General features: G+C 43.8%; 1 protein-coding gene across 1 annotated transcript in view; it reads left to right on the top strand.

Moving 5' to 3' along the window:
* The window catches only part of spns2 (SPNS lysolipid transporter 2, sphingosine-1-phosphate), a 66018-nt gene that overhangs the window by 3088 nt on the left and 38453 nt on the right, over window positions 1-24477 (top strand). The window contains exon 2 of the mRNA XM_018742040.1: window positions 18293-18358. Coding sequence (XP_018597556.1) covers window positions 18293-18358 — 66 coding nt within the window. The remainder of the gene's footprint in view (window positions 1-18292; window positions 18359-24477) is intronic.

The raw sequence follows: 24477 nt of genomic DNA, 5'->3' as shown, positions 1-24477 counted from the left end.
TAGAAACGCGACGTTATGTGTCGCTTGCAGAGCGCTGCGTCTTTATAAACGCTCGGAGGCTTTTTAGTTTCTTTGGTGGAGCGGTGGCCACCTTGCCCACGCTCCCGTGGTTTTCATACAGTGCTCCTCCCAGTTTTCCGCCACATGAGTCGAATTCATTTCACCGGGTGTGAAAAAGAAATGCCCCACAGTGCACTTGCGTCGCCAGACGGTTCTGAGCAGCGAGGGTGCGCTGTGCCCAAGAGGAGGAGTCCCGCAGTCATGTCTCCCTGCGGAGGGAAGGCAGCGCAAGCCCACGTGCTGAGGGACCCTCCCACACCTTGTGCTGCACTCATGGATAATGCAAGCGTGAGCGTGAGTGGAAATGGAAGATGCGGGGGTGTGTGCGGACACACCGCAGTCCCGCAAGACTATCCCCACACCCCCACACCGCTAGCCACTAACTGTGGGAGGAGGGAGGCCGCATCTCTGCCGCAGTCAAGTCGGGGTGTCCGTTAGCAGGAGCAGCAATTAGGTGCATCTGCTCCAGGACGGGGCTAATTCGCAGCTCGTCCCCTCGGCCGTCGTGCCCGCCTTGCTCCGCTTTCCTTTCGCCGTCACGAGAGGCTCGTTGAGTGCTACGCGGATGGTCCGTGCCGTGATTGGGCGGGCAGCTCCGTCCTCCTGCTTGACACAGGGAGGTGTCACCTGGACCCTCCTGTCTGAGGTTGAGGTTTGTAAGGAGACTTATCAGTAAGAAGCAGTCCCCCCCTAAACACGCACACACCCACGCGATGACGCGCGCTTTGGCAGACCGGATGTTTGGTGGCAACAACTCGCAGTCTCGCCGCGAGGCTCCCGTTCACGGCGAGACCTGGCCCAAGAGCAGCGCGTTCCCGCACGGAGGGCAATCTGCCTTCGCCCTCATGTCCCCAGTCGAGGGAAAACACACTTCAGGCCCTAGCGCGCAACACCTATCCCTAAACATCCAGCCACAGCTGTCACAAATCACTCGCTGATATAAAGGTGCCTACTCCACTTCTGTGGAAGGCCAAATGTGCTCTGTCAATAACGCTGGCTGGACTTCCGTGCCCAAAGCCTTTTTTGCCGCTGTTTTTTTTTTGTGCTGTGTTTTCGAGAACAGGTGGTGATAACAAATCCACGGCTCTCTTACATTAAAGTGGCCAGGAGTGCAATCCACACCTGTGACCAGCGTCCCCTTTGGGGACCAACGCCGCTCGAATGAGGAGCGTTCGGTTAATGCCAACATTTTCATTTCCTGCAGAATATACAGACTTGTGCCACGCAGGCCCTGCTCACCCAAAGATAAAATCTTAACAGAAAATGTGCTTACAATATCCGTTTTCTCTCCCTGCTGCCGCTCCGTAATTCCACGCTGGTTCCCCGCCTAATTGAAAATACATACGATCGAGAGAAAGCGGCGAAGGCGTAATTTTGCAATTTCCACCCCCTCCCGTTGCCCGCCTTGTGCAAACAGAGCTGTGGGAAACTGTTTTCACTTATCCGGGGAAGGCAGGCGCTGCTGCTCAAGGATACACTGAGACCCCACTGTGTTTACAATGATGGTACTATAACAGGAGTGGCATTCGAACCCAGGACAGTCGGACTGCAAGAAAACAGCCCTAAACACCCCGGTACCCACTACGCACGTTTCCTTGACCAAGACACACTATTAAAAGAAGGTGGCGGCTCAGCTGCCAGCAGCGTTCAGAAACGCTTTGCTTCTCTAGCCCATGGGGATGTACTTTGTGAGAAGCAATTTCCAAAGCAACTTTTATCTACTCTATCATTTTTTTTTTCATGGAGCGCTTTCAAAGACCTGTTGGTCTGACTTGCAGGATTACAGGTGGTTGCCAGTTCTATCAGGGGTTCACGGTGTGCAGTGCGTAAGTGAAGTACAGGAAAAAGTGTGGCAGAAATCAGTTTTTACATAAGAATAAAGTTCTGTGCTGACTGACAGCTGCCTGGTTCTTCTTACAAGAGCACATGGAGATACAGAAAGAGTGCGTGTGTTCCGCTGATGTAGGGATGAGTGACCCAGTGTAAGTAGTGTATCTAGCAGTGTAAGTCTTCGGGTGCTCTGGTTTCCTCCCACACTCCAAAGACATGCTGTTCAGGTTCACACAGAGAGAGTGTGTGTTCTGCTGATGTAGGGATGAGTGACCCAGTGTAAGTAGTGTATCAAGCAGTGTAAGTCACCACGGTGAATAAGGTGTGTGGGCTCATAACGCTACATAGAGTTCGTTGGAAGTCGCTTTGGAGAAAAGCGTCTGCTAAATAAATAAATGCAAATAAATGTAAATGAGACAGGATCTCTGAACTCAGCTAAGCTCTCAAGATCTTTAAACTGAACGAGGGTGACTTTTTTGTTCCTTCTGCCAGGACACTTTCATATCGCAAATGGAGTGGGGATAATTATTTTGGGAGTTTCACACGGCATCCTTGTGATGAACAACTGCGGCTTCCACATAAACTGCAATTTACTTGAAGAAAATTGGCAAACTGATGACTGAATTTCATATGTAAGTTTAACAGGTCGTAAATTCGGCTGGAAATTCATAAAAGCAGCGCTGCACTTTGAAACTGCTGCAGCACAAATTAAAACAAGTTTTTTTTTTTTTTGGTGAATGCTCTGTGGGTTTTTCGACAGAACATTTAGGGAGATGGCGTCTCGTATCAGATTGAGCTCCTTCTTACATAACTCGGCCCGTGTGTACGTAAACAGTTGCCCGAAAAGTCTCGGTGCCTTTTGCACACAGTCCTTACTTACATGGAGATTATGATAATGGTGGGATTAGACCTAAGTGGACAGAGGACCAAGCCCTTTAATTATCTGATGTGTATCGTGACCTCAGATGTGAATTCACAGTCCTATTAACCCTCTTTTGGTGAGGGGATTAAAAGCCCATATACCGTAATTGCACAGAAAACCTCATCTGGAATTACAGATTCTCACTGAGAAGCTGTACCTTTTTCCAGGTACGTAAGCATTCAGACATTTCTGTGTATGAAGCAATTATTTGATGGTGTGACAGTGGAAAGCTGTGGAACGTTTTGATCCTGCCCTCTTTGAACTTACTGTCTTACCAATTACACAGCGTAACAAAAATTTTCTTATGTATTGTTTTTTTTCTTTTTTTACATTTTCCATTCAGTTTTGTTAGATCGAACATACTGTTAGCGTTAGTCCGTACGACATGTCAGTGTTTGGAAAAAATATTCTTGAAATTAGCAAATTTTGGTGAATTTTGGCACTGTGTTCCAAGCACCGAATGTTCCGGTACCTTTTAGCATCTGACGCTTAATAATAATCGACACAAAGTTCGACATAACTAAGAACTTAGAAAAATTTTGTTGCGTTGTGCTGTTGGCTGCGCGGACATTTTCGGGGGAACGCGGTGGTGCGGAAGACCCCCAGCTGAAGTATATACGTTGATCAAATGTGATGCCAAGCTGGAGGGAATATGTGCGCAGATGACGACAAAACAGCATCCCGTTTGAGCAACACCCATTATAACAATCTGTGTTTAAAACAACAGCTTAAATTATCATGGTGAAATGATGCAGCAATATGGAGATTACATATACTGTTAATACTGCGAGGAGAAGCTGTAAAAATTCCAGTGGTCTGTGGCTTCTGCCTGGGTTGACGCTGCTGGGCTGCCCAGACGAGCGTGTCCCGCCTGTGTCCTACGCCTCACCCAGCATCCCACCCCTGGCAGCCGCCGAGCTCCATTGTTCTTGGTAGGAGCTCCAGCGGTTAAAAGAGCTCTGAGCAGCGCAAACCGAATCTCTACTGCGGTCGCGGTCACCAGCCTCCGCTGCAGGCGTTCCAGCCCTGGAAGCCCAAAGCCGCCCAGCGCAGGGGGGGCCAACGGTTACTCCGAGTATCGTACCCTACCGCACACGCCGAGAAGCCACGGCATTTCTGCCCCGTATCTGGAAGAGAGGAGCTGGAGGGAGTGGAACACCATTTTTCTTTAAAATAAAATGACATCCAGGTATATTTGCATATACAAGGAATTTGTCTGCCTATTACTTGGCACTAAGCAAATGATGGGAAACGTATCACTTCCCAGACCGAGAGCTGCACGAACTGGCAGACTGCTACCACGTTAAATCTAAGGGCACGCACAAGTCCCTTTAAACTTTGCATTTCCTTTTTTATGATGCTCATATTAAAGAGTCATGAAGAAGGAAAAAAAAAAAAGTGTTTAACTGATGGAAAGACGGCCCTGCAATTTGGTTTATAGGGGCAGCTTCCTTTTCTGAAGCTTGGATTTTAGAGCTTTCTTTCCCTCCCTTTAGGAGCCCTAGTTTCATTTAGTGTTTGTTAGCAACAGCTAGGGAACCCGCTATCCTCATTAAAGTTGCAGCAAGGAAGACGAACATCAGAAAAGGAGCTCATTTTTTGACAGTATAAAGGCAGTTGTTTCTGCTTTTTTAACTTGCTTAAAAATAAAAAGAAAAAAATGTACAAGGGAAGAAACGGTATTATAGTCACCGAACCTTCTTTTTCACTTTGTCCATGTGGTTTTTGAGCCCTCTATGTTGATACTTTCCCCCAGCTAAATTCTTGCAGGGAGATTTCCACCACCGCCGGCCCTCGTCTGCCGAAAATCAAAATAAGGCTCTGCTTTTTTAGAGCATGCCATTGAATGTCCCCTGTAATAGGAGCCATTGGAATTAGATGTTACCTCTTCCCTCTCCAAAATGCCTTTCATGTGGCCTCACCAGCAATTATTCCACTAGCCACAGTATTTCCTTGACGACCGCTGCTGCCGGTAGAGCTGCGGCCCCCTTGAGCACGGGTTCGGCCCCCTTGTTTGCTGCATTGCCGCAGGAGTGACTCCGCAAGCCTCCCGCAACCTCCTCCCTTGCCCTCTTGTTTGTTTCACAGTGGTCAGACCGCTAGATCTTGACTCCGCGGCGTCTCTTTACATCTCCACGACCACGGAACCAAAATAAATGCATGATTAAATACTTTTTTTGCATAAACCTTCAAGAGGAGGAGTTCCAAACTCAAAAGCAAAAAGCTTTTGTAATGGTGGAAAAAAGACAAGGGGCCCTAAATAAACACGACAGCTCGCCACCTCAGAAATAAAGCTTGTGGCATCACAGGGTGTAACGAGATCCCGGCCCTTTTTCATTTAGTTTATTTTAATTCGGCCTTCTTCTGAAGAGCGGGCTTTTTTTATTTATTTATTTTTTTTTGGCCAAGACAAAATGAACAAGAATATGTGAAATGTGAAACAAGCTTGTTTGTTTCCGCAATGCATGTGCTCATGTCCGAAGGCCTTGTGTGCGGTTTTCACCCAGCCAGTTCCTTGCATTGTTCAAATGGAATCTGTAGAACTGTAAAGTGGATGTATTGACCCTTGTTTGCTTTTTAATAGAGGGAGTTTATAAACTTATGGAAAATACCCTGCTTCACTGGTATTTTTCCACAACCAAAATGCAGTTCATTGTGATGCCTGCCCGGTCTGGGGACACAGAGGCTTTAGGAATGCTGCTACACATGGGCACAGCGATTAGAAAGTAAGAGCCGAACTCACGATGGACACTAGTGTATCGATGGACTGGTAGCCTTGCGTACTCGAGTTCCTGGGTACAGTACCACATGGCCAGCAGTGGGTTTACATTAGACCAGATGTACACCTGTAATTTTCAATGTCACCTCATAAAGATGACTACTCTCAGCATCGACAGGATTAAATTTTTAACCTTGACAGCAACATTCCATGGGCTCCTGGGAAACTGGAACTCCAACAAAAAGAAAGATTATGGGGAAAGATTTTATGATGATTTCACATTGCTTAATGAACTCCGTGAAGATGGCTGACCCATTGGATCTTCCACAGAATGTGAATTTAGCTGCGTAACATAATCAAAATATCTGTTCAGCTGGTTCCATATTTATTTATTTATAAATAATGATTTATTTACATCTTAAAATTATTTATTTAATTATTAGATATCTGTTCCATATTTATTCACATTTATCAGAGGCCTGTTTAAAGTATTTGGTAGAAGGTAGCAAAGTGCCTGATGAATAGAAACTGAACTAACTGATCAGAGGAAAGGTCCTCTATTGAACCCTGGAGATGACATTGCTTGTGGCCAACAGAAATCTGAAGGACATTTTTCAAAAAACTTTAAACGAGGAGCAAATTTATCCGAACACCACTGGAGCCCAAACAGTCCTTGTGAAGATTATGGATGCGTTACCAACGTGTACAGATTTAGCAGCAGACACCAAAGGCCATGCCAGAATTACAGGCAGAAATGATCAAGTTTCTCCCTTGGTGAGAACTTCTTCCACAGTAACAGGTACAAATTTGTCTCATTAAGTTCTAAGAATATTAATTCATAATGACCCAATTAAAAAAATCACTGATGTTTTGATACAGTCCTGATTAAATAAATTGTATCTGGTTAACCTTTGTCTAGTAAATGCATACATTAAATGCAACCGTGATCACATCTAAAAATGAAGATTGCAGGATAACTGATTAACAGATTACCTTGTTTGTTTGTATTTCCTCCTTCTCATGAAAAACGGAACATTTTCCAGAAAACTGGGGAAAACAGAAAATCACACAAGGGTGATTTATCAGTGAAACATCTCATTCTCAAGTTCCTTTTCTTTAGTTCATCCTCCAGGAACGACAGCACGAATAAGCAGCAGCGCTGAACTTGCAAAACGTGTTTACCCCGCAGTGTGAGAGGCCTCGATGTGTGTCATCTTATCAGAACGCTATCGCAATTTTTCACTTTGCAACCTGTTTCTTTTGGCTGATGGGAGAGTGTCTAACAGGATTTCCATTTTTCAGGTTACTGCCGTTTACTGTTTTGCGACCAAAGACACGTTTGATAAGTCAAGTCCAAGTCAACTTTACTGATAAATTAAGGTACTGACACAGCAGATGAGTGAACCAAATACATCAGACCCACTCATATTGCCTGCCATTGAAGAGTATTCCTCAGCAATAGAACCAAACTGAAACCAACGTGGAAGCAGCTTCCCTGCACTGTCTATTTGCCTTTGTACCCTTTGGCTAGAAAGGTACATCTAAATGGCCATCCATTCACACGAGAGGGAATGTCTTCTATGGCAGCCTTGGCCTTTGTGTAACTCAATCTGCAGGTACCAGCAGTAACTCAATGCTCATACCTGTAACCAGTCAGTGACTGGAACGAGGAACAGGTTTCAAATGTAACTGAAGAATTACTTAGATACACCTCCCTGGCCTGAATGAAGCAAAGCATTCCTTTGATTCCTTCACGCCATCATGCTTGCAGAGTTCCTGGAGCAGATACACCTATATTTCCCAAAGACTTAATTCCTTCAGTGTCACATCGATGCAAAAAGCACAAAGTAAACTGCATTTAACATGCTGTGAGCTCTCCCAGATCATTTCAGAGGTCTGTGGTTTCGCAAAGACGGAGGAGTGCATTTGTAGGAGATGCACACGGCTCATCTGAGATACGCAGCAGAGGTAATTTGAGGTAAATAGGGTATGTCGATAGATAAGACACTCCACACCGATGTCCACACTGGATTGGCTGGAAGCTTTTGCTTATGATGACAGCTGACAGATCCAGGCATCTGCGTACTCTCATTCATGACAACGCACAGAGGGTGTGAGAACAGTCCAAAAAAAAACACCGAAAGCTGAGCGACTCCCTGCTCAGGCAGCTGCGGCATGTGGAGGTGATCAAAAAAGAATCCGCACCCATCTCAGGCCTGTCTTCTCACAGCCTGACACCTGGCTCTAACTGGTGATGTCTGGCTAAGTGCAGGGGATGAGGCATAGCGCAGCTGCCCTTCACACAGTTCCACAATGAAGCTGAATTACGGTCCACAGGCTACACTGGTGCACCATACCATTTTGGCTCTTGAGACATGCAAAAGGGTAGGTGGAAAGTATTAATCATTAGCGTTTGTGCAGGTGAGTCAGAAAACGACTGCGTGCTTTTGAGGAATGACATGGCTTTTTTATACCTTTTGCTGTGATCTCAGCTTAGGGATGAGCTGCATACGGCATGATTCGGAACAGTCCCCGGATTTGTAAAGGTAAAGATAATGTGCTCTCAAAAGAGCATTATTAAAGCTAACAAAATGTCAAAATACTGCACTGGAGGAGCATTTCACAAAATCATGATATATGAAGACCTGGTCCTTGGCTGGCTTCTTACCTTGTGTATTTTGTTGCTTAGCCAATGCTTTTGTTGAAAGCAACGTACAATTTGAGCCATTCGTGCAGCTGAGTGTTTCACTACAGCATTTTATTTTATAGACATCACTTTAAAGGTAGTGCGGCAGGGCCCCTAGTGGGATTGTGCTCCCTGCGGTGTACTTATTTGCAGTACGTGGAACTGTGCCGAAAAATAATTCCGTTGACTTCAGGTAAGCTGTACCTATTTTGTCTCACAGAAATCTCTCTTGGCGCCAGATTGAAATGTAACATTGAGATCAATCCTTAATTCATGAAGCGAGAGCAAGATAAATTAGAGAACCTCGGGTGCACTTGACAAATTAAGAGGCAGTTGAAATATCTTAAAATAGAGACGCCAAAGTGTAGGGCGGAGCTGCAGAGCCTCAAAGGAGGATGCTGCAGTCAAACAGACCCATTTTCTGATGACACTGGTGGGATTTATAGTGGTGGTGGGGGGGGGCAAACAGCAATCCCTCTCGTGTTTCGTGACACCCATGCCAGTCGGCGGCTACCCACTTCCAGAACGCCTTCCAGATGGGGAGGTGATGCCTCAGCGTGCCTGTGCAACAGGACGTCCGCAAAGAACCACGGTTGACTCCAAATCAAGTTTCTTTTTTCTTCTCCCCCCCACCCACAATCCTTAATTGATCTCTGAGGGAGGGAACAGACGTAGAGCAGGAGGGTTCATGGTGACGTGCCGGCTTCACAGCCAGACCATGCGGGTTAAGGAGGAGTGCCAGAGACTGGTGCACTGGCTTCATGGGGAACTGGAACAAATCTGGGCTCTGCTCCACGGCATGTGGACTGAGGAATGGACCTCTCTGGCCTACTCTTCCACAAAAGTAAGCAGCTTTTATGAACAACCAGAAACAGAGGAACCATGAGAGGCTGCAGTAGGATCTGAATGGATGCTCTATTCACCTCTGGTCATGTCTCGACTCCTAACCCTTTCATCTGCTAGGACCTATTCGCCTTCATTCTCTTTTCCCGCATATGTGCACCCCGGTAAAAAGAGTCCAGTGTCAGCTGCGGCTTGGTGATGCTAAACTAGCCCTAAAAACACCAAACTCAGATTTTCTGTCTTGTAATACTTGGCATTTGTAAAAGCACTGACCTTCTTTTCCATTCTTTAATGCTCATCTTCTCTCACTGGCTTGTTTCAAGATGCCCATGCAGTCAGAAACTATATTGATTACTTGGGTTTCACTGACATGACAAAAGAGGTACTTAAACTGTTCCATTTCAATCACTGAAGATAAATCTGAGGCAGTGGTACACAGCATTAATACCCTTTAATTATAGAGGGTTTGAGCCACACAGCGTTTTGGTTTCTGATTTCATAGGGTTGTTTGTGCTAATATTGAGCTAGAAAAAGTTAACACCCCGCATACATTATGTAAATGTTTTAATGAAAAACATGTTTAAAAAATGGCAATTCTGGTAATTAAGCTGCCAGGTTTTTATTGACCTTTTGACAATTCCCTCCCACTTCCATGGAATGGAGAGAGAGAGAGAGAGAGAGAGAGAGAGAGAGAGAGAGAGAGAGAAAAAAATCTCATTAAAGAAAGATCCTTGTAATTACTTTAATCCTGTGCTGCTTTATGTAAAAGAGAGGCGCATGGACTGCAGAAGGCACTTTTTACATTTCACATGCTGACATGTCTACAGCGCAGCTGTCATCACAGCTGTAAATCATGCATGGTGAGCATTAGTGGCAGGCTGAGGTGAAGCACATGTAATGGAGTCAGCCTGCCCTTACCCCCATAATTTTCTGAGATCCACATCTGATGCACTGCTGTCATATAACAATGAGTCCCAACCACAGCCTGGCAGTGGCACAGCTGAAAAACGTTCAAGTGACAGTTGGCCACATTCGTGTTCTACCATCAGACGTTGCCACCAAGGGCCAATCCCTGCCATTTTCCCCTTAGACAGAGTACATTAAACGTCCAAGGTACAGAGGTGGGGGCTATCCGTCTGCGCGCTGGGAGGGCTCAGTGGGGAGTAGAATGAAGTCGTCCTCTGTACCGACCACTGCCTCAAATGCTTTTGCCTCGGTTGAGTACACCCTGCCATAGGCCTAACGTGCTACCCGCACTGGCTGCAAAGTGGATAATGTTCTATCCATTATTGATGCGTGATGTGTGGCATCCGTATGACGAGAGCCTTTGTGGGCGATGAAATATTCAGCACCCGTTGGCTGGAGGATTCGGGACAGGCACAAATGTGGCAGAAACCTGCAGGCTTGAGGTACGAGTCACACGCTCGGTCAGACACAGTCTTGTGCAGTCACACATGTAACTGTGGCCACATGAGGTGTGGTGACTCAACATTTTCTCTTAGAAGCTGCGGTGAGGGATGGTGCGAGGAAAGCACCTCGATTTGATTGCCATCATGTGAACACAGAAGGGCCAAAGGTTGCTGGTCAATCATTAGCAGTCATGTGGAGGTAACCAGTGTCACTGAAAAAAAAAGACCAGTGTTGAAGTGCTAGCTCTGAGATCCACACTCGTTGTTTTCAGCTGCAGTTCTCACTGTGTGGAGGATGGAGAAAATGCTTGAAAAAGAAGTGGGACAAGGTACAAGTAGGAGCCAGTCGTGCTGTGGTGCATTCCTGCGGCCGGCCTCTCCGTAGCCTGCGGCCGGCCACTTCGTAGCCTGTGGCCAGGTTCTCCCTAGTGCAAGGCCTGCTGGGAAATGGGCAGACTGGCAAGTCCCGTGTTTCCTTTCGCATGAATTTGAGCGGCACAGCTGAAAAAATCCTCCTCTTCATGTCTGCACACTGATGCAGCAACAGTGCTACAGGGACTGCCTGCATTAGGGCTGGGCAGCTTGCCACATCTATAGTGGTGTTCCTTTAACAAGTCATGACGATAAAGGTTATTATAGAAAAAGGAAGCAAAGACTTACCACAAAGTGCTATATTACACAGGATGGAAATGTATTTTTGCCAGAATCAGTGCTTTTGACCCGATGCTGACTTCTTGCCTTGTGACACCCTTCCTTTTTAACACTTCTCCAAGCTGAGCTTTACATTCTTTCTTCACCTCGATTGCGGTGGGAGAGATATATCCTAGTTTAATTGCACAGAAATAGAAACAGGGTTTAGGGATCTGGACATCTCTTTTGAGGTTTGAAAATTAGGTCTGTGCTCTGAGTTGACTAAGGCATTGGCTCCTGGGCTCAGGCAAGGAATGTATGTTTCAAGTCTTTGCTTTTCTGGCTAATCCAGAACATGGCTTTATGGCCTGAAAGGGAACTTGCCACTGCGTTACAAGGTTCTCAAGATTGCAGGAACCATGACTTCTGCAAGGAGTCAGTCTTTTCTCATGTGGCTCAATGACACTAAATGGCCCAAAAAGTTATTTGCCGCTCCCAGACCCTTGGCAGAAGTGTAGCCTTGGCACAAGAATACAATTCATGGTGTAATTACTTATTCCCACAAAAGCATGATGGAATGTGTCATCAGAATAAAACAGAAGACATCGCACTTTACATGTCTAATGCATGTCATGCTGGTCAGTTGCAAGGAGACATGTTTATGTGCAAAGTTTCACAAGGCCATTGTGTCAGTTTTCTAGTACAACTCTGCTAAATGTTACTGAGAGACTAAACAAAAAAAAAAAAAAGGGGCATATGTCTCAGCCTTTTGTCTCAGCATCTCCTGTAGACATACACAGTAGCTGAAAAAAAATACCTAAGCAATGTAATCATAAAGGCAGCTGGGGCAATGGATAACATAGTGGATAGAAATGCTGCCTTTAGTCTGAAAGCTGCAGATCTGAATTCAGCCTGCTGCTGTTGCACCATCGAGCTAGGCACCTTCTCCAACATTGCTCCAATAAGATTACTCAACTGTAAAAACAGGTAAATAATTATTGGTGGCTTAACATTTTAAGTTGCTTTGGGGAAAAGCGATAGCTAAGTGAAATAAATGGCTCTTTTAAGCAAAATCTGAATGAACATTGTTGGAAAATAGAATTCCTGTACTGCCTGAAATGCTGTAATTTATTGTAACAATTGTAATTAAAGTAGAATCACACCATCAGATAGTTCTACATACTTTTTGTTCTGCTTTATCCAATTCATACTTTGTTTAGTGTTAAAAGTTTAACAAAACTGCCTGCTTCTACCTTTATTATAGTTATGAGATGGAACCAGGACTCAAAACCAGATCCACTCCTTTGAAACAAGTCAGGAAGGGTACAGCTGAAAGGCTTATTTACATTTATTCATTTAGCAGATGCTTTTCTCCAAAACGACATACATCTCATAGAAAATCCAATTTGTGCATTACATTAGGAGAACGCGAGACAAAGTTGCAGACGTGTGTATTAAGATACTGTTTGCTTTACTGTGGTTTTTTCTATATTCAACTTCATAATTAAATGACAGAATATGCCTGGGTGTGGCCACACTTCTTGCGACGTACTGCCCACAATTATTACGAATGGACTGAAGTCGACACTGATTTTGAACAATTTACAATGCTAGGGACTGGTGAGAATTATGGATGCAACAGAGCTTTGTCTTTCTCAGTACAGGCCATTGTAAGCGTAGCAGGAGTCAGAAAGAGATCCATGGTACTTGGCTTGCTGGACAGGGCCAGCATGCCCTTGCCCACACTTCCCCTGCAGTTGGCCCTCAAAGGCAAAGTTGCCATGGCAGCGTTGTCCAACTACCATAGAGCCTGCCAACGTAGGGGAGTGTGTGGGGGATTGAAACATGCCTCCACTAAGTGTGCAATGTTCAATGTGAGTCACTGCCATTGAAATACTGACAGAACCCACTCTTGCAGTAACTGGCAAAAATATGGTGTAAATCCCGGGTTGAGGCGGCTGCCACATTGCATTGTCTCTCAGGGGACTCAGCCTCTGTTCAGGAGAAAAATGGATCATTGTCTTGTTGGAGACTAAAGTTTTTTGAGCGCTGTAACAAAAATAAAAAAATGAATCAGACAGCATTCATTGTTAGTGTTGCTTCAAGCAAGGTCATGTGATGTCTGTGACTACTCTTTTTAAATTAAATGGGTGACCCTCTCCAAATGTCAGGTTCTCTCCATATCACATACATAATGTTTTTTTTTTTCGACAAATTTGGCGTAGCTGACACTTTTCTTCACAGCGACTTGCAATTTTGTCCATTTATTCAGATAGAGGTTAGTATCCAAGTTCCATCCATCCTGTTCATGCTCCTTTATCAACTCACTTTTAAAACACTTTGCCTACTTCATGACCTGGCAGTTCTGGAGAAGTTGGTGAAGTAGCATCCTAAGAGGAAAGGGTTAACACCACAGGCTTCTCTAGCTAAGATCCTCCTTTTTCCCTCCATGGCAGTTCAAAGAACCGAGGCATCGTTGGATGGGGTTTCAGGTGTTGCAAAAGTGGTGGGTCAACATACCGAGAATGTATAGGGTAGGAGCAAAGGTAGAATGAAGGATGCAAAGCAGCAGGGAGACAAAGATGTCAAGGCTGAAACTTAGAAACACTCAGGGTTGTGCTGGAAACCCATTTTGAAGGAGTGTGTTATAGAGGGGTGTACTGGAATATCATCATTGCGTACAAGATAATGTGGGAAGGTGGACATCTGCTTCGTTTTGGGTTTCAGTTTATTGTGTGTGCAATTTAATTTAGATGTTTTTGCAAGGAGGGGTGCAGTGGCGCAGCGGGTTTGGCCGGGGCCTTCTCTCTGGCAGGTCTGGAGTTTGAGTCCTGCCTGGGGGGGGGGGCCTTGAGATGGACTGGCGTCCCGTCCTGGGTGTGTCCCTTCCAGCCTTGCGCCCTGTGTTACCGGGTTAGGCTACAGTTCGCTGCAACCCCGCTTGGGACAAGCTGTTTCAGACAGTGTGTGCGTGTATTTTTGCAAGTTTAGATAAAAAAGAATGTTTTATATGCCAGAAACAGCATACAAATGATCCAAATAACTCTCTTTGCATTTTAATGCTGCATTTCATAACTGTAATTGGTTTGGGTAGTAGAAAGGGGTTCTTGTAGCCTTTGGCCTGGTCGCTATGATCCTGCTCTATAAAGTGTGTTCAGTATCCTGGTGGCATTTTGGGGCTGCCTTCTTTGGAACAGGTGTGTGTGGGAGGATGTCTGCTGCTCATTGCAGCTCTGCCTGCAAGGTTGTTGGAAATGCAACTTGCCGAGAGCACTGTGGTGGAGAACAGCAGGATACTTCTTCTTGCTGGGGGCTAGGACTACTGAGCACACACACACAATGGGAAGTACAAGAGGTGCAAGTGCACCTGTACAAGTCTGACTCTCATGGGATCTGCTGAGTTTTTTGGAGTGCGGGATAAGAGAAAGCCGTGTGGTGACAGTGGCAGCAATCTGGGCAGGCATGCTGCGGGGGGCAGGTGGTAAAGTCACCAGGAGGACGCTCAACCATCTGGCACGGGGTCTTCCTCCCAGTGGGAGCTGTGTGGGGTGGGGGAGGTGTGTGGTGCTGTGAAGCCTATTGACTCCATCAGTTGCTTAGGGAAGAAAGGAAGAAGACGCCTGCACACACACCGTCAAACTCCGTCATCATCTATGTCCAGCTGTACAATTCAGGGGCCCAGGACAGTGAACATTACACAGTGGGAGTCAGATGATTATTTACATTTATATTCATGAATTTAGCAGACAATCTTCTCCAAGCAAAGGAAAATATTTATTTAACTTGTATTTATCTACAGTTCTAGATATATAGCAATACATTATATTCTTTACATTCATTCACCCATCTATACAGCAGAGTAATGTAACATACAGTGACACACATCAACTTTGAGCAGTTTTAGAGTTACCAATTCACCTGAAACATATGTCTTTGGACTATCAGACACAAAGAGCAGGCACCTACACTAAATCCTCAGCAGTGAGGAACCGTGTCAACACCATATTTCAGAAGCAGCCACTTCAGGGGGACTTAGACAGATTAAGGACAGGGAAAGGAATGGATGACTGTTCTACAGACAGAAGTTCACGAAATGCCATGATTTCAGTGGCACGTTGCATGTGTTCCCTGAGGCAAATAAAGATGTTAATTTAAGCAGGTAAACTTTTTGAACAGTAATCCTCTGTCTCCATGCACAAAGAGTAGTTGAACCACGTACAGAAGCCCTACTGACTTTCTGGAACCCATTTGACCAGTGAACGCTCCCACTCGAGTGATTTTGTAATGCCATTTCAAAACTAAACAAACTCACTTTGCGATACAAGCTTGCATGGTAACGTCAAATTGTCTTATTTTTAATAAGGAGCCACAATAAGCATCTTCCTGGTTGTGTTTGGGTGTAGCAGTGCGAAAGAATGCATTTTGAATGTACAGGAATCTGAGAGTCACTTCTCATGGGACAGGAATGCCATTTCATGGTGTCATGCAGAAGGCCTGTCTGCACCTGTCGGAGCATTAACAACAGAGAGAAAATTCCATTGTGATAATTCATATGACATTAATGTGGGTGAAATTATAATGAGGACAACAACAATAATCCTGAAAGGTCTAAAATATTGTACCATGGATATCACAACTGTTTACCTCAGCAGACAACCTCCTCTTGGGTGAGATGCAATGTGTGACGTTAAATGTTTCAAGAGGATTAATTAGCAAAAAAGGAAGCACTTGTAGTTAAATTGAGCTGAGGAACACAAAAAGTGTGTTATTAAAATAATCTGCAATTATGGAACATATTACATTGGTTATTAAATGAGTTATTATCAAGGATTTTTATTTCACTAACTTTTATGTTAGCTGGGCAAATTGGTTTGAGGCAGAGAAACCCTTATGTAGATGGAACCATCAGCCTGAAGAGTGAACGGTCACGTTGACCGCCTATCGTGCACAGGTCATTTCAATACACCCCTCAACGCACCTTCCCTGAGATTCTGAGAATAGGTGGGGGGCTGCTCTCCTGGGGTAGGTCATGCCAGGATAATACCTTGGAAAGTTGCCAGTTATGAAAGCATCTCTATCTTTATCTGAAGGGCTTTATATGCAGGCCCTCTTCTCTTAAGGCCTGACAAGTGCTCTTTCCAGCACCCCTGGGGTGGACCTGGCCCGCTTTGTAGAGTCTTTCAACTCTTAAGGATTACGTCCTAGTCTGAAAGCTGTCGGGGTGGGGCCAAAGCTTGCATATCCACCAATGCCTAGAGCCAAATAAACCGGCTGAGCTGTCAGTCATTGTATAGGAGAGAACCCAAAGAGGTGCCTTACAGGTCTCCCTTCCATTCTCTTGAAAGAATCTTTCCCAGGTGGTAGATCATGTCTCTCATTCCAAACTATATTGCTTAAAGGTAGCACTTGTTTCCCAGGTCATTTGATATTCTGTGTTAAGTCCATGTGACAACTGGATTTACTCATCTGGAAAAAGGTTTCACTGTGCATTATGATACCTGGAAGGTACCCTTTCTGATAGATCCACTGATGACGTGGTCACTTGTTCTGTTCTGCCTCTTTTGCATGAAACCAATACACAAACAAAGCCTGAGCTGTGCTCTCCCTTCCAAGCAGTGCTGGTGTGATACAGCTGGTTGAACGGCTGGTGTTCCATATTAATATCTTTTGCCATAATCCCCAATACCTTCCTGTCACTCACTCACACCTTCCATCTGAGCATCTCTCAACATCTTTCAAAATTTTTTAACACTTTTAAAAAAAAAAAGAAGAGTATTTTCAAGGGAGGATCTGCAGACAAATGTAAATAGTAGAACAATTTAAGACGTAAGAAACCAAAATATACAATTGGAAGAAAAAATTGCAGTTAAATTGCACACACTTTTGCTCACGATTTTTGTTGTTTGTCGTGGGATTTACTGAGATGTTAGCCTCAGTGTGGAGACATTATTTTTCAGTCTTTATGCTCTTGTATATGTGTGTGCTTCTGCATCTTGTTCCACACAGATCAGTTTGTTCCATATACGGCATTTTGAGGATAATCTTATAAGCTGTTGCATTTCAACAGATGGGGGAAGTCACAAAGTGACTCATCAATTCAGCCTACCTCCCCTGAAGAGTACAGTTAAGAGTGACAATTGCATAAGAAGGGTTACCACTAGGATAAAGTCGAGCTAGAGCTCAGCAGTTTTTCCACAAGTATTTACATGACAGGATATAAATATGAACATGCTAAGTTACACCGGCTCTGTTTCTTTATTCCTTTGCTCGCTGCAGAGGAGTGTGGTATAATTAAGAGTATATTTTGGGATCAGATGCAGGCGGCTTGTGAATGGGCTGCGAATAGATTGGTGTAATGACAGTCCTTTGTGAGCAGGCTCGTTCCAGTGGCAGCCACTTACTGACACTGCGGAGTGGGGCCTAGCGGTGGTGGGCAAGCGGGGGGGTTACTGGGGTTCTTTCCAACTAAGGGAGCAGCTCTCTGTAAACATTGTATGGATAAGTTAAACAGGCCAACAGAACTTCTTCCTAGTCCCAGAGGAAGTCATGTGCTCATCAATAACATTTTCTTCAGAGGTGTAACCATTTGCCTGTTATTAGGGGCAAAGAAATATAAGCGACAGTACTCAAGGGACATACGCACAAATATGAGGGGGGGGGGGGCACTTTACGCTTGCTGAACATCACAGGGATCACTCCCCTTCCTTAATCCCATATGCTTCCATTTAAAGTCCATTATTTTGTCACACTCAGAAAATCAGAGGCTTAGTGATTTTGTTGCTTAGCTCATCCCTCCATCAAGAGTGACTTATAATTTTTTCGATACAAATGTTCTAGTGGAACAATAACAGTTAAAAGCTGCTGTCCTAGGACTTGAACTTTAAACAAGTTATACAAGTTCCTTAAGTATGTTACCTGCTTGTCAGCTTGAGTTGAAACCTTTTCTGTGAAGGTCATTCTATAATTTTACAATTGCACGTCTGGTTCTGTTTTCATTATCATCAAGACATTATATGTACCAACTTCTTTTCAACAAATCCTTCTAAAACTAAATGTTAGTAAACATTATAGTGCATAATTTATACAGGGAGTTGTACTGAGCTGAAGCAGCATCCCACTGTGTCTGAGAGTTCTGGTAACGCTGTGGTGTTACAGTGACAAGCAATTAAATTCTTCTCCTCTTTTACTTCCAGGTGTTCTCCTTGACATCCAGAAGCATTTCAGTGTCACTGACAGCCAGGCTGGCTTACTACAGACAGGTAGGACCACACCTCTGGCGATTTCTCCATTCGCATTCCTGACATCTCCTATTAGTGGGAGATCACCCGGAACTATAGTACATCTGCTAGCCCTAACAAAGCTTTCCAGTTAAGCCCCTTGAAGCGCAGGCAGTAATGATGACAAAGACCGGAGCGATGTAGAGTAAGCCCTTGCTCCCACCACCCACCCCTTTGCCTAAGCCTGTGTAATTGCTTGTGCTAAATTTGCTTGTTTGAGCTGACTGAGAGGCAACAGGTTGGCACACTCCTTCCGTCACGTTACACCCATCCGCCCAAAAGGCCCCATGCCTCGCCCAGGACATAGGGCCGTGTTGGAATAGGAAACGCAAACGGCATGGCTGCATGACCTTCCAGCATGCACAGGAGCGGCCGGAAACGACACAGTCTGCATAAACAGGGAGAGGGAACAGCGGGTGTATAAGGCCAAGCTGGGCTTCCTGTCAAACGCAGGCCCTGCTGAATTCACCTTTTGTGGGGAATGCCTTTATGAAGAACTCACACTGAAGGGGAAGGTCCAGGTTTCAGCATTTGCCGCTGGGTACTGCCAGTGGAGTACAGTGGCTTATTGAAGGGCTGGCAGCGGGACTGTGTTAGGCAGTTGGGTGTGGGGGATGCTATGCATGGTCTACATCTGAAATACATGTAAAGAAAAAACAGGAAAGTTTTTCTCTAGTGGCACAAAACATGTGTCTTATTTTTGGGGAGGAATCAGTTTCTGATCTTACAAATATTTATAAATATGTAAATTGTGGAGTGCAGAAGCTTCCATTTTATGCACACTAAATAAACCATACAACGTTAGAAATATGTTTTTTTGTTAGAAGCAACAAGAGCAATAGAGAATCCTCCCAGATTCAAAAGTTACACAATGGATAAAAATAAGCAAACCACACCTAAAAGTAAATTCTCTTTCCAGTAAAAAAAGTAACTCCCCATTAAATTTTTTTCCCAAGTACTTTTTGTCAAGTTCAGGTTTTATAAATTATGTTTGAGACCTACACTGTTAGTTTTATTAATAAAATTCCATGGACGTCCATTGTGTAGTGAGGTACTTAAAACACTTCATTTGAAAGTACTAGTGGTTAACGTGTACAAGTAAATCTATAGTCTGTTTTGCAGCGTCCCAAGCAAAAGAAATAAAGATTCAGCCTGGGATATTTCAAACACTTTGACAGTTTTTTAGGCTGTTTTCTTCACATATCCCATTTTGACCTTTTCATTCTGCTCCCTGGTGAGTCATTTTTAACACAAGGTAAAATTAGTGTTTGGGAAAAAAGTGCTTGCCATCGTTTTACACCACCCCAGGACACAAATGCATTGGAGGCAAGATGACCTTTTAGGGGGAAGCAGTATCCTCCACACAGGTCTCAGCCTCTAAAAGCTGAATGTCACAGAAACCATGCTGGCTCAACACTAAAACAGGAGAAGCTGGAGCCCCGCCTTTAGTTGCCTGAGTTTATAAGCAGGAGGAAGCTATGGGACAGTTGATTTAAAAAACAGACACATTCCTGGGTTTGTCTCTCCATCTGGCTCTTAAATGACATTTGTACAAGAGTCTGTGCAAGAGCTTGGCATACTATTGACGTTTCAGACATGATAGTCATACTAATAGATCTGTTTTAGAATATGGAGCATTTTCTTGTTTCCACAGACAACTTTCATGTTCCTTACACACAGAAAGTAAACAAAAATTTCCATTTACAGATGCTACACTCAGTGATCCCTCTAATTTGTAAGAGACTGTGTGCATGATTTTTGCACAAGGTTTCAAACCATGTCTGCCACAATAACGATGAATGACTGAACTATCTAGCATAATATAAATTATAAGACTAAGAAGAAATGGAATCACCAAGAACAGCAAAACAAAAACAGTCACAGTATTTACCGGCCCGACAGAAACAGTCACCAGGTCATTTAGGTTGACTGGTTGTTATGTAAAATTTCTGAGGATTGGAAACTGGATGTTTACACACTGTTTTGCCTTGTGAGCATAGTCAACGAACTTTGCATGTGAACAAGCACACAATTTCGAAAGAACGTTGGCTACACTAAAATACATTGTGCAAGTCATGTCTTCTTTCTTGCAAGTTTTGTCTATTTGGACATTTAAGGGTTATAGACAGCTTTGGCTGCCTGTTTCAGATAGGAATCAGCTACTAAATTCAAGCGTAGCACACCTTACGTCATCATGCCACCTCTTGTCCACTGTCAGAGTCCTGTGAAACTGCAAAGACCAACTATGGTAAAGTTCTCTGTGACAAGTCCATGTGAGAAGGTCTATGTGCACCTCTTGATCCCAACTGTGCCCCTGTCTCACACCATTCTGAGGAATTTAGGAGGTCAGGGGTGGGATTTGGAAGCTAGCAGATGTTGAATGGATGTCAGCACGTCAAGGGGCAGGCAGTACTGGTTGTGCCGAGGTTAGCGTGAAATACCCCAATGTGTTCTTGAAAACTTCAGATGAGAACAATCCCAGCACTGTAAGCACCTGCTTGTGGCGGTTCACTTTAGTTCTCCCCTTCCCACTTCACTACCATTATTATTACTACAGGGGCTCGAACTGCTGACATAGCATGGGGTGCTGCTGATGCAAGGAGATGTGGACTGCAGTGCCCCTCTCAGCCAACACTCACACATGTCATAACCCAACCACGATCTTACACCACACCCAAAGGGGTTTACTTTAGGAAGTGATTGTGCCCCACCAGTGCCCTCCTGAGGATTCTGACTTCAGGCAGGTTAAAAATCCAAATGATTCTTCGACACAGATTGGATGAGGGCTCAACAAGTGTTTCCCTGGCAAAGTAGAGCTGACTTACATGCAATTCAAACACACATTCCTTCTCTCCACACGAGGTACGAAGCCAAGCAGCCAGATGAGAAACAGCGTATCCTCATTCCGCTGAGGATTTGTTTTCACCTGGTGGTCACAAAGTTGGCTAGCTATTTATTCCCACCAAATAACAGCAGAGCACCATAAGGTGTGGAACTGTGTCAGCACATACTGTTGCATTATGGTCTGTGATAGTAAACCTAGTGTTATCAAGCAAGACAATCAGTAAAGCAGACAAAGGGGCAGAGAGACTATTATCAGAAAAATAGAAACTGCTGCCTGGTCTGAAGTTTATCAAACAAACTAATTTAGCAGTCTGAAGAAAGGCAAAACAACATGGATTCATCAGCCAAGAATCTATTTAAGCACTAGCAGAAAGTTAGAATTCCTATTAAGCTCATCAGAGGATGCAACAGGATGTATAGATATTGATATTTACATTTATTTATTTAGGAGACTTTTTTCCAAAGCAATGTATAGCTCAGAATGAGTTTTAGATGCAGATGTGTGCTTGATGAAGCTCAAAGAGTTTATCCAGTACCACAGTTTTTTGCACACTACTGGAGTTGCTACTATAGAATTGATAGAAGAGAAAAGAAGGTCCAAGATAGATACATTTGAGACCTTCCTTGAATGCTGAAGGGGTTTAAATTCAGCAGTTCTACAGGAGAGCTACCTCATTCCACCACATCCCAGTTGGCTGTGCTTGTAGTTTCCCCACTGCCCCTTATATATCTACATTTTCCTTATCTGCCTTAGCCTTAAAACAGACTATCCAAAAAAGAGGTTGACATTCCATCTCCTTGGCAGAAAAAGAATAGGGAAGGAATACAAGTCAAAATATAATGGAATAACTATAAAAGATAAAAATGAATAAAGCAGTGAATAATATAATAAAGAGTACGTAAACATAATTAAAAATAAATCATAATGATATAGCAAAGAGTAAATGTGATTGTGTGGGACCACCAAACACCCCAGAGGTGATCACAATGCTGTTGCTGGGGTGTAACGAGTGATCCATGTCCTAAAGATTTCAAAGTATATATTGATATAATATGATATACAAATCCCACAATATATCAATATTCCAGGAGTCTTCATCTATTCATATTATGCATTTTATTTTTAATAAATTATCTGCAAAATCATCACACTGATCTTTATACTTCTAATTGTTTTTGAGCATGTTTAGACACCCACAGAGAGAGATGAATTTCACTTATGCAGGGTCCTTGCATCTTTAAGTGTGGAAATATAGAAGATGGGATTATTTTCTTGCAGTTCTGGCACTCCACAGAATCACCCCTGCCCTAAACAGAATCACCCCTGCCCTAACCCCATGTTGAAATTATTTTTGTGTAGCCTAAGGGTGGTGGATGGAGAGAGAAACAGTCAGTCTGTCGGGACAGGAAAAAGCTGCAGGCTGTGTGCTATATATCACTGCAAAGATTTTAACAACTCTCATTTGCTATTCCACCGTCTGCATTAGTCCACCAAGGTCTGAAACGTGAGAAGTGTGGTATCTCGCCTTTTAGTGGCACAATGTCGGACAGTCAGGTTTCCAAAGTGAACAACTGTCTCACAGGTGGAGCTCCTGTGAGACGCAGCGGGTTGTCCTGCTAATGCATACATAGCCTACATGAGAAGTCTGAAACCCAGTAGGTGATTCAAAATTGCGTCGGCCAAGTCAGCGTGGTGCAATTCAACCATATCGCTGTAACTGTGTTCATTCTGAGCTTTCCTTGCAGTAGGCCGTGAACATGCCATTCGAACCCCTTTTCCGTACAGCTGTCCGATTTATACACAGCCACTGACTGGCACACTTTAGAACGGTATCAGATTTAACCTTTCTGCGCTCTTCCATTATAGTTTATTCCTCTTGCTGGATCAGATTTTATTCTGTGTCATCAGCTGCGGTGTCTCAAAACCCACTTTTGGTCTGTCCCTAAGGACTGTCTTCCTTTGCAATGTCTTCATTCCTTCTTGCCCCCACACCACAAAGTCACTCTCTTTTGTTGCATGTCTTCTCAATTAAGCTTGACAAGACATATTGTTTTCTTTTGTCATTTGTCATTTATCTCTGTTTGACTGTCACGTCGACACTTTTTTTTGCGAATCCTGGCATGGCATTACATAATGGGTAAAACCTCACACCTGTTGCAGATTTCCTCTTGCTCTATGTTAAAAATAAGACACTTTTTTGATTGTGTTCACCTGCAATGCACTTCTACCAGTGGTCAAAGAAATTAACGTTTCTGTGAGGAACAAGATGATGTTATGTGACCCTGGTCAAAGGCAGAACAAGATATCACAGACCACCCTGAAATGTCTAGTTAATTCTTTCTGCACTAAATGTTACACGCTGTATGTCCACCAGATCCATTATCTTCCAGTACCACTACTGTTACAATACATGGTCAAGATTTATGTACTGCAAAAAAGAAAAGCCTTTATCTTTAAAAAAAAAAAAAAAAAAAAAAAAAAAAAAAAAACCATGTTCAGAGTGCATTCCCCTTCAACAAATACTGTACTCAATGATTCAGTCTAAGTTTGATTCAGAAAAATGTTTTTGTGTCATTTAATAAATATATGTAATTGTCACCATTTCTACAATATGAGTGTGGTCATGACAGGAAATTTCGTATCTTTTGAGAGATATCTGACAACCATAGGGAATACAAACAAAAGATCTATAGCTCAAGAACTTAACAATAAAGACTTGTGGTACCATTCAGCAACCATGGTGGTTTTCCAGACCATTTAGTTATTTGGAAAAAAAAGCAGAGGCTCATATACAGAAATAAAACCATGCCTTTACGAGGGCAGGTATTGGCATACTGGTTAAAAATCTTGGTCTGTCACTTGCTGATTCTAATTGCAGCATAACATCTATGCAGGAAAAAAAAAAAATATATAGGCAATATATTTGAAGTAATATGCAAACAGGGCTTCTGGGGTGACTTCTACAACTCTGTGGGTATCACTGCCTGTATGAAACTTATACTGTGGTCTCTAACTGGTATTTTCATTTCCTGAATAGCCCTTGGAGGCAGGAACTCCTCCCAGTGCGTTACAGAAACCTGTGTGGGAAGTGGCTGAATCAAACCATCTCATTTCTGTAAGCTGTGCCTGTGGGCATCATACCCATTTAATCCCTATAAAGGGAAGCCCTTTGCTTCCAGTCCAACTGACAGAACCTCGTCTGGAACAGCCAGCCAATGTAATATGACTGTGGCAGCCAATTAAAACAATGGAAGCA

This window comes from Scleropages formosus, chromosome 25, assembly GCF_900964775.1.
Source record: "Scleropages formosus chromosome 25, fSclFor1.1, whole genome shotgun sequence".
In the NCBI taxonomy this organism is placed as follows: Eukaryota; Metazoa; Chordata; class Actinopteri; order Osteoglossiformes; family Osteoglossidae; genus Scleropages; species Scleropages formosus.
The sequence above is the reverse complement of the archived record's forward strand: the minus strand, read 5'-3'. Positions and strand labels throughout refer to the sequence as shown.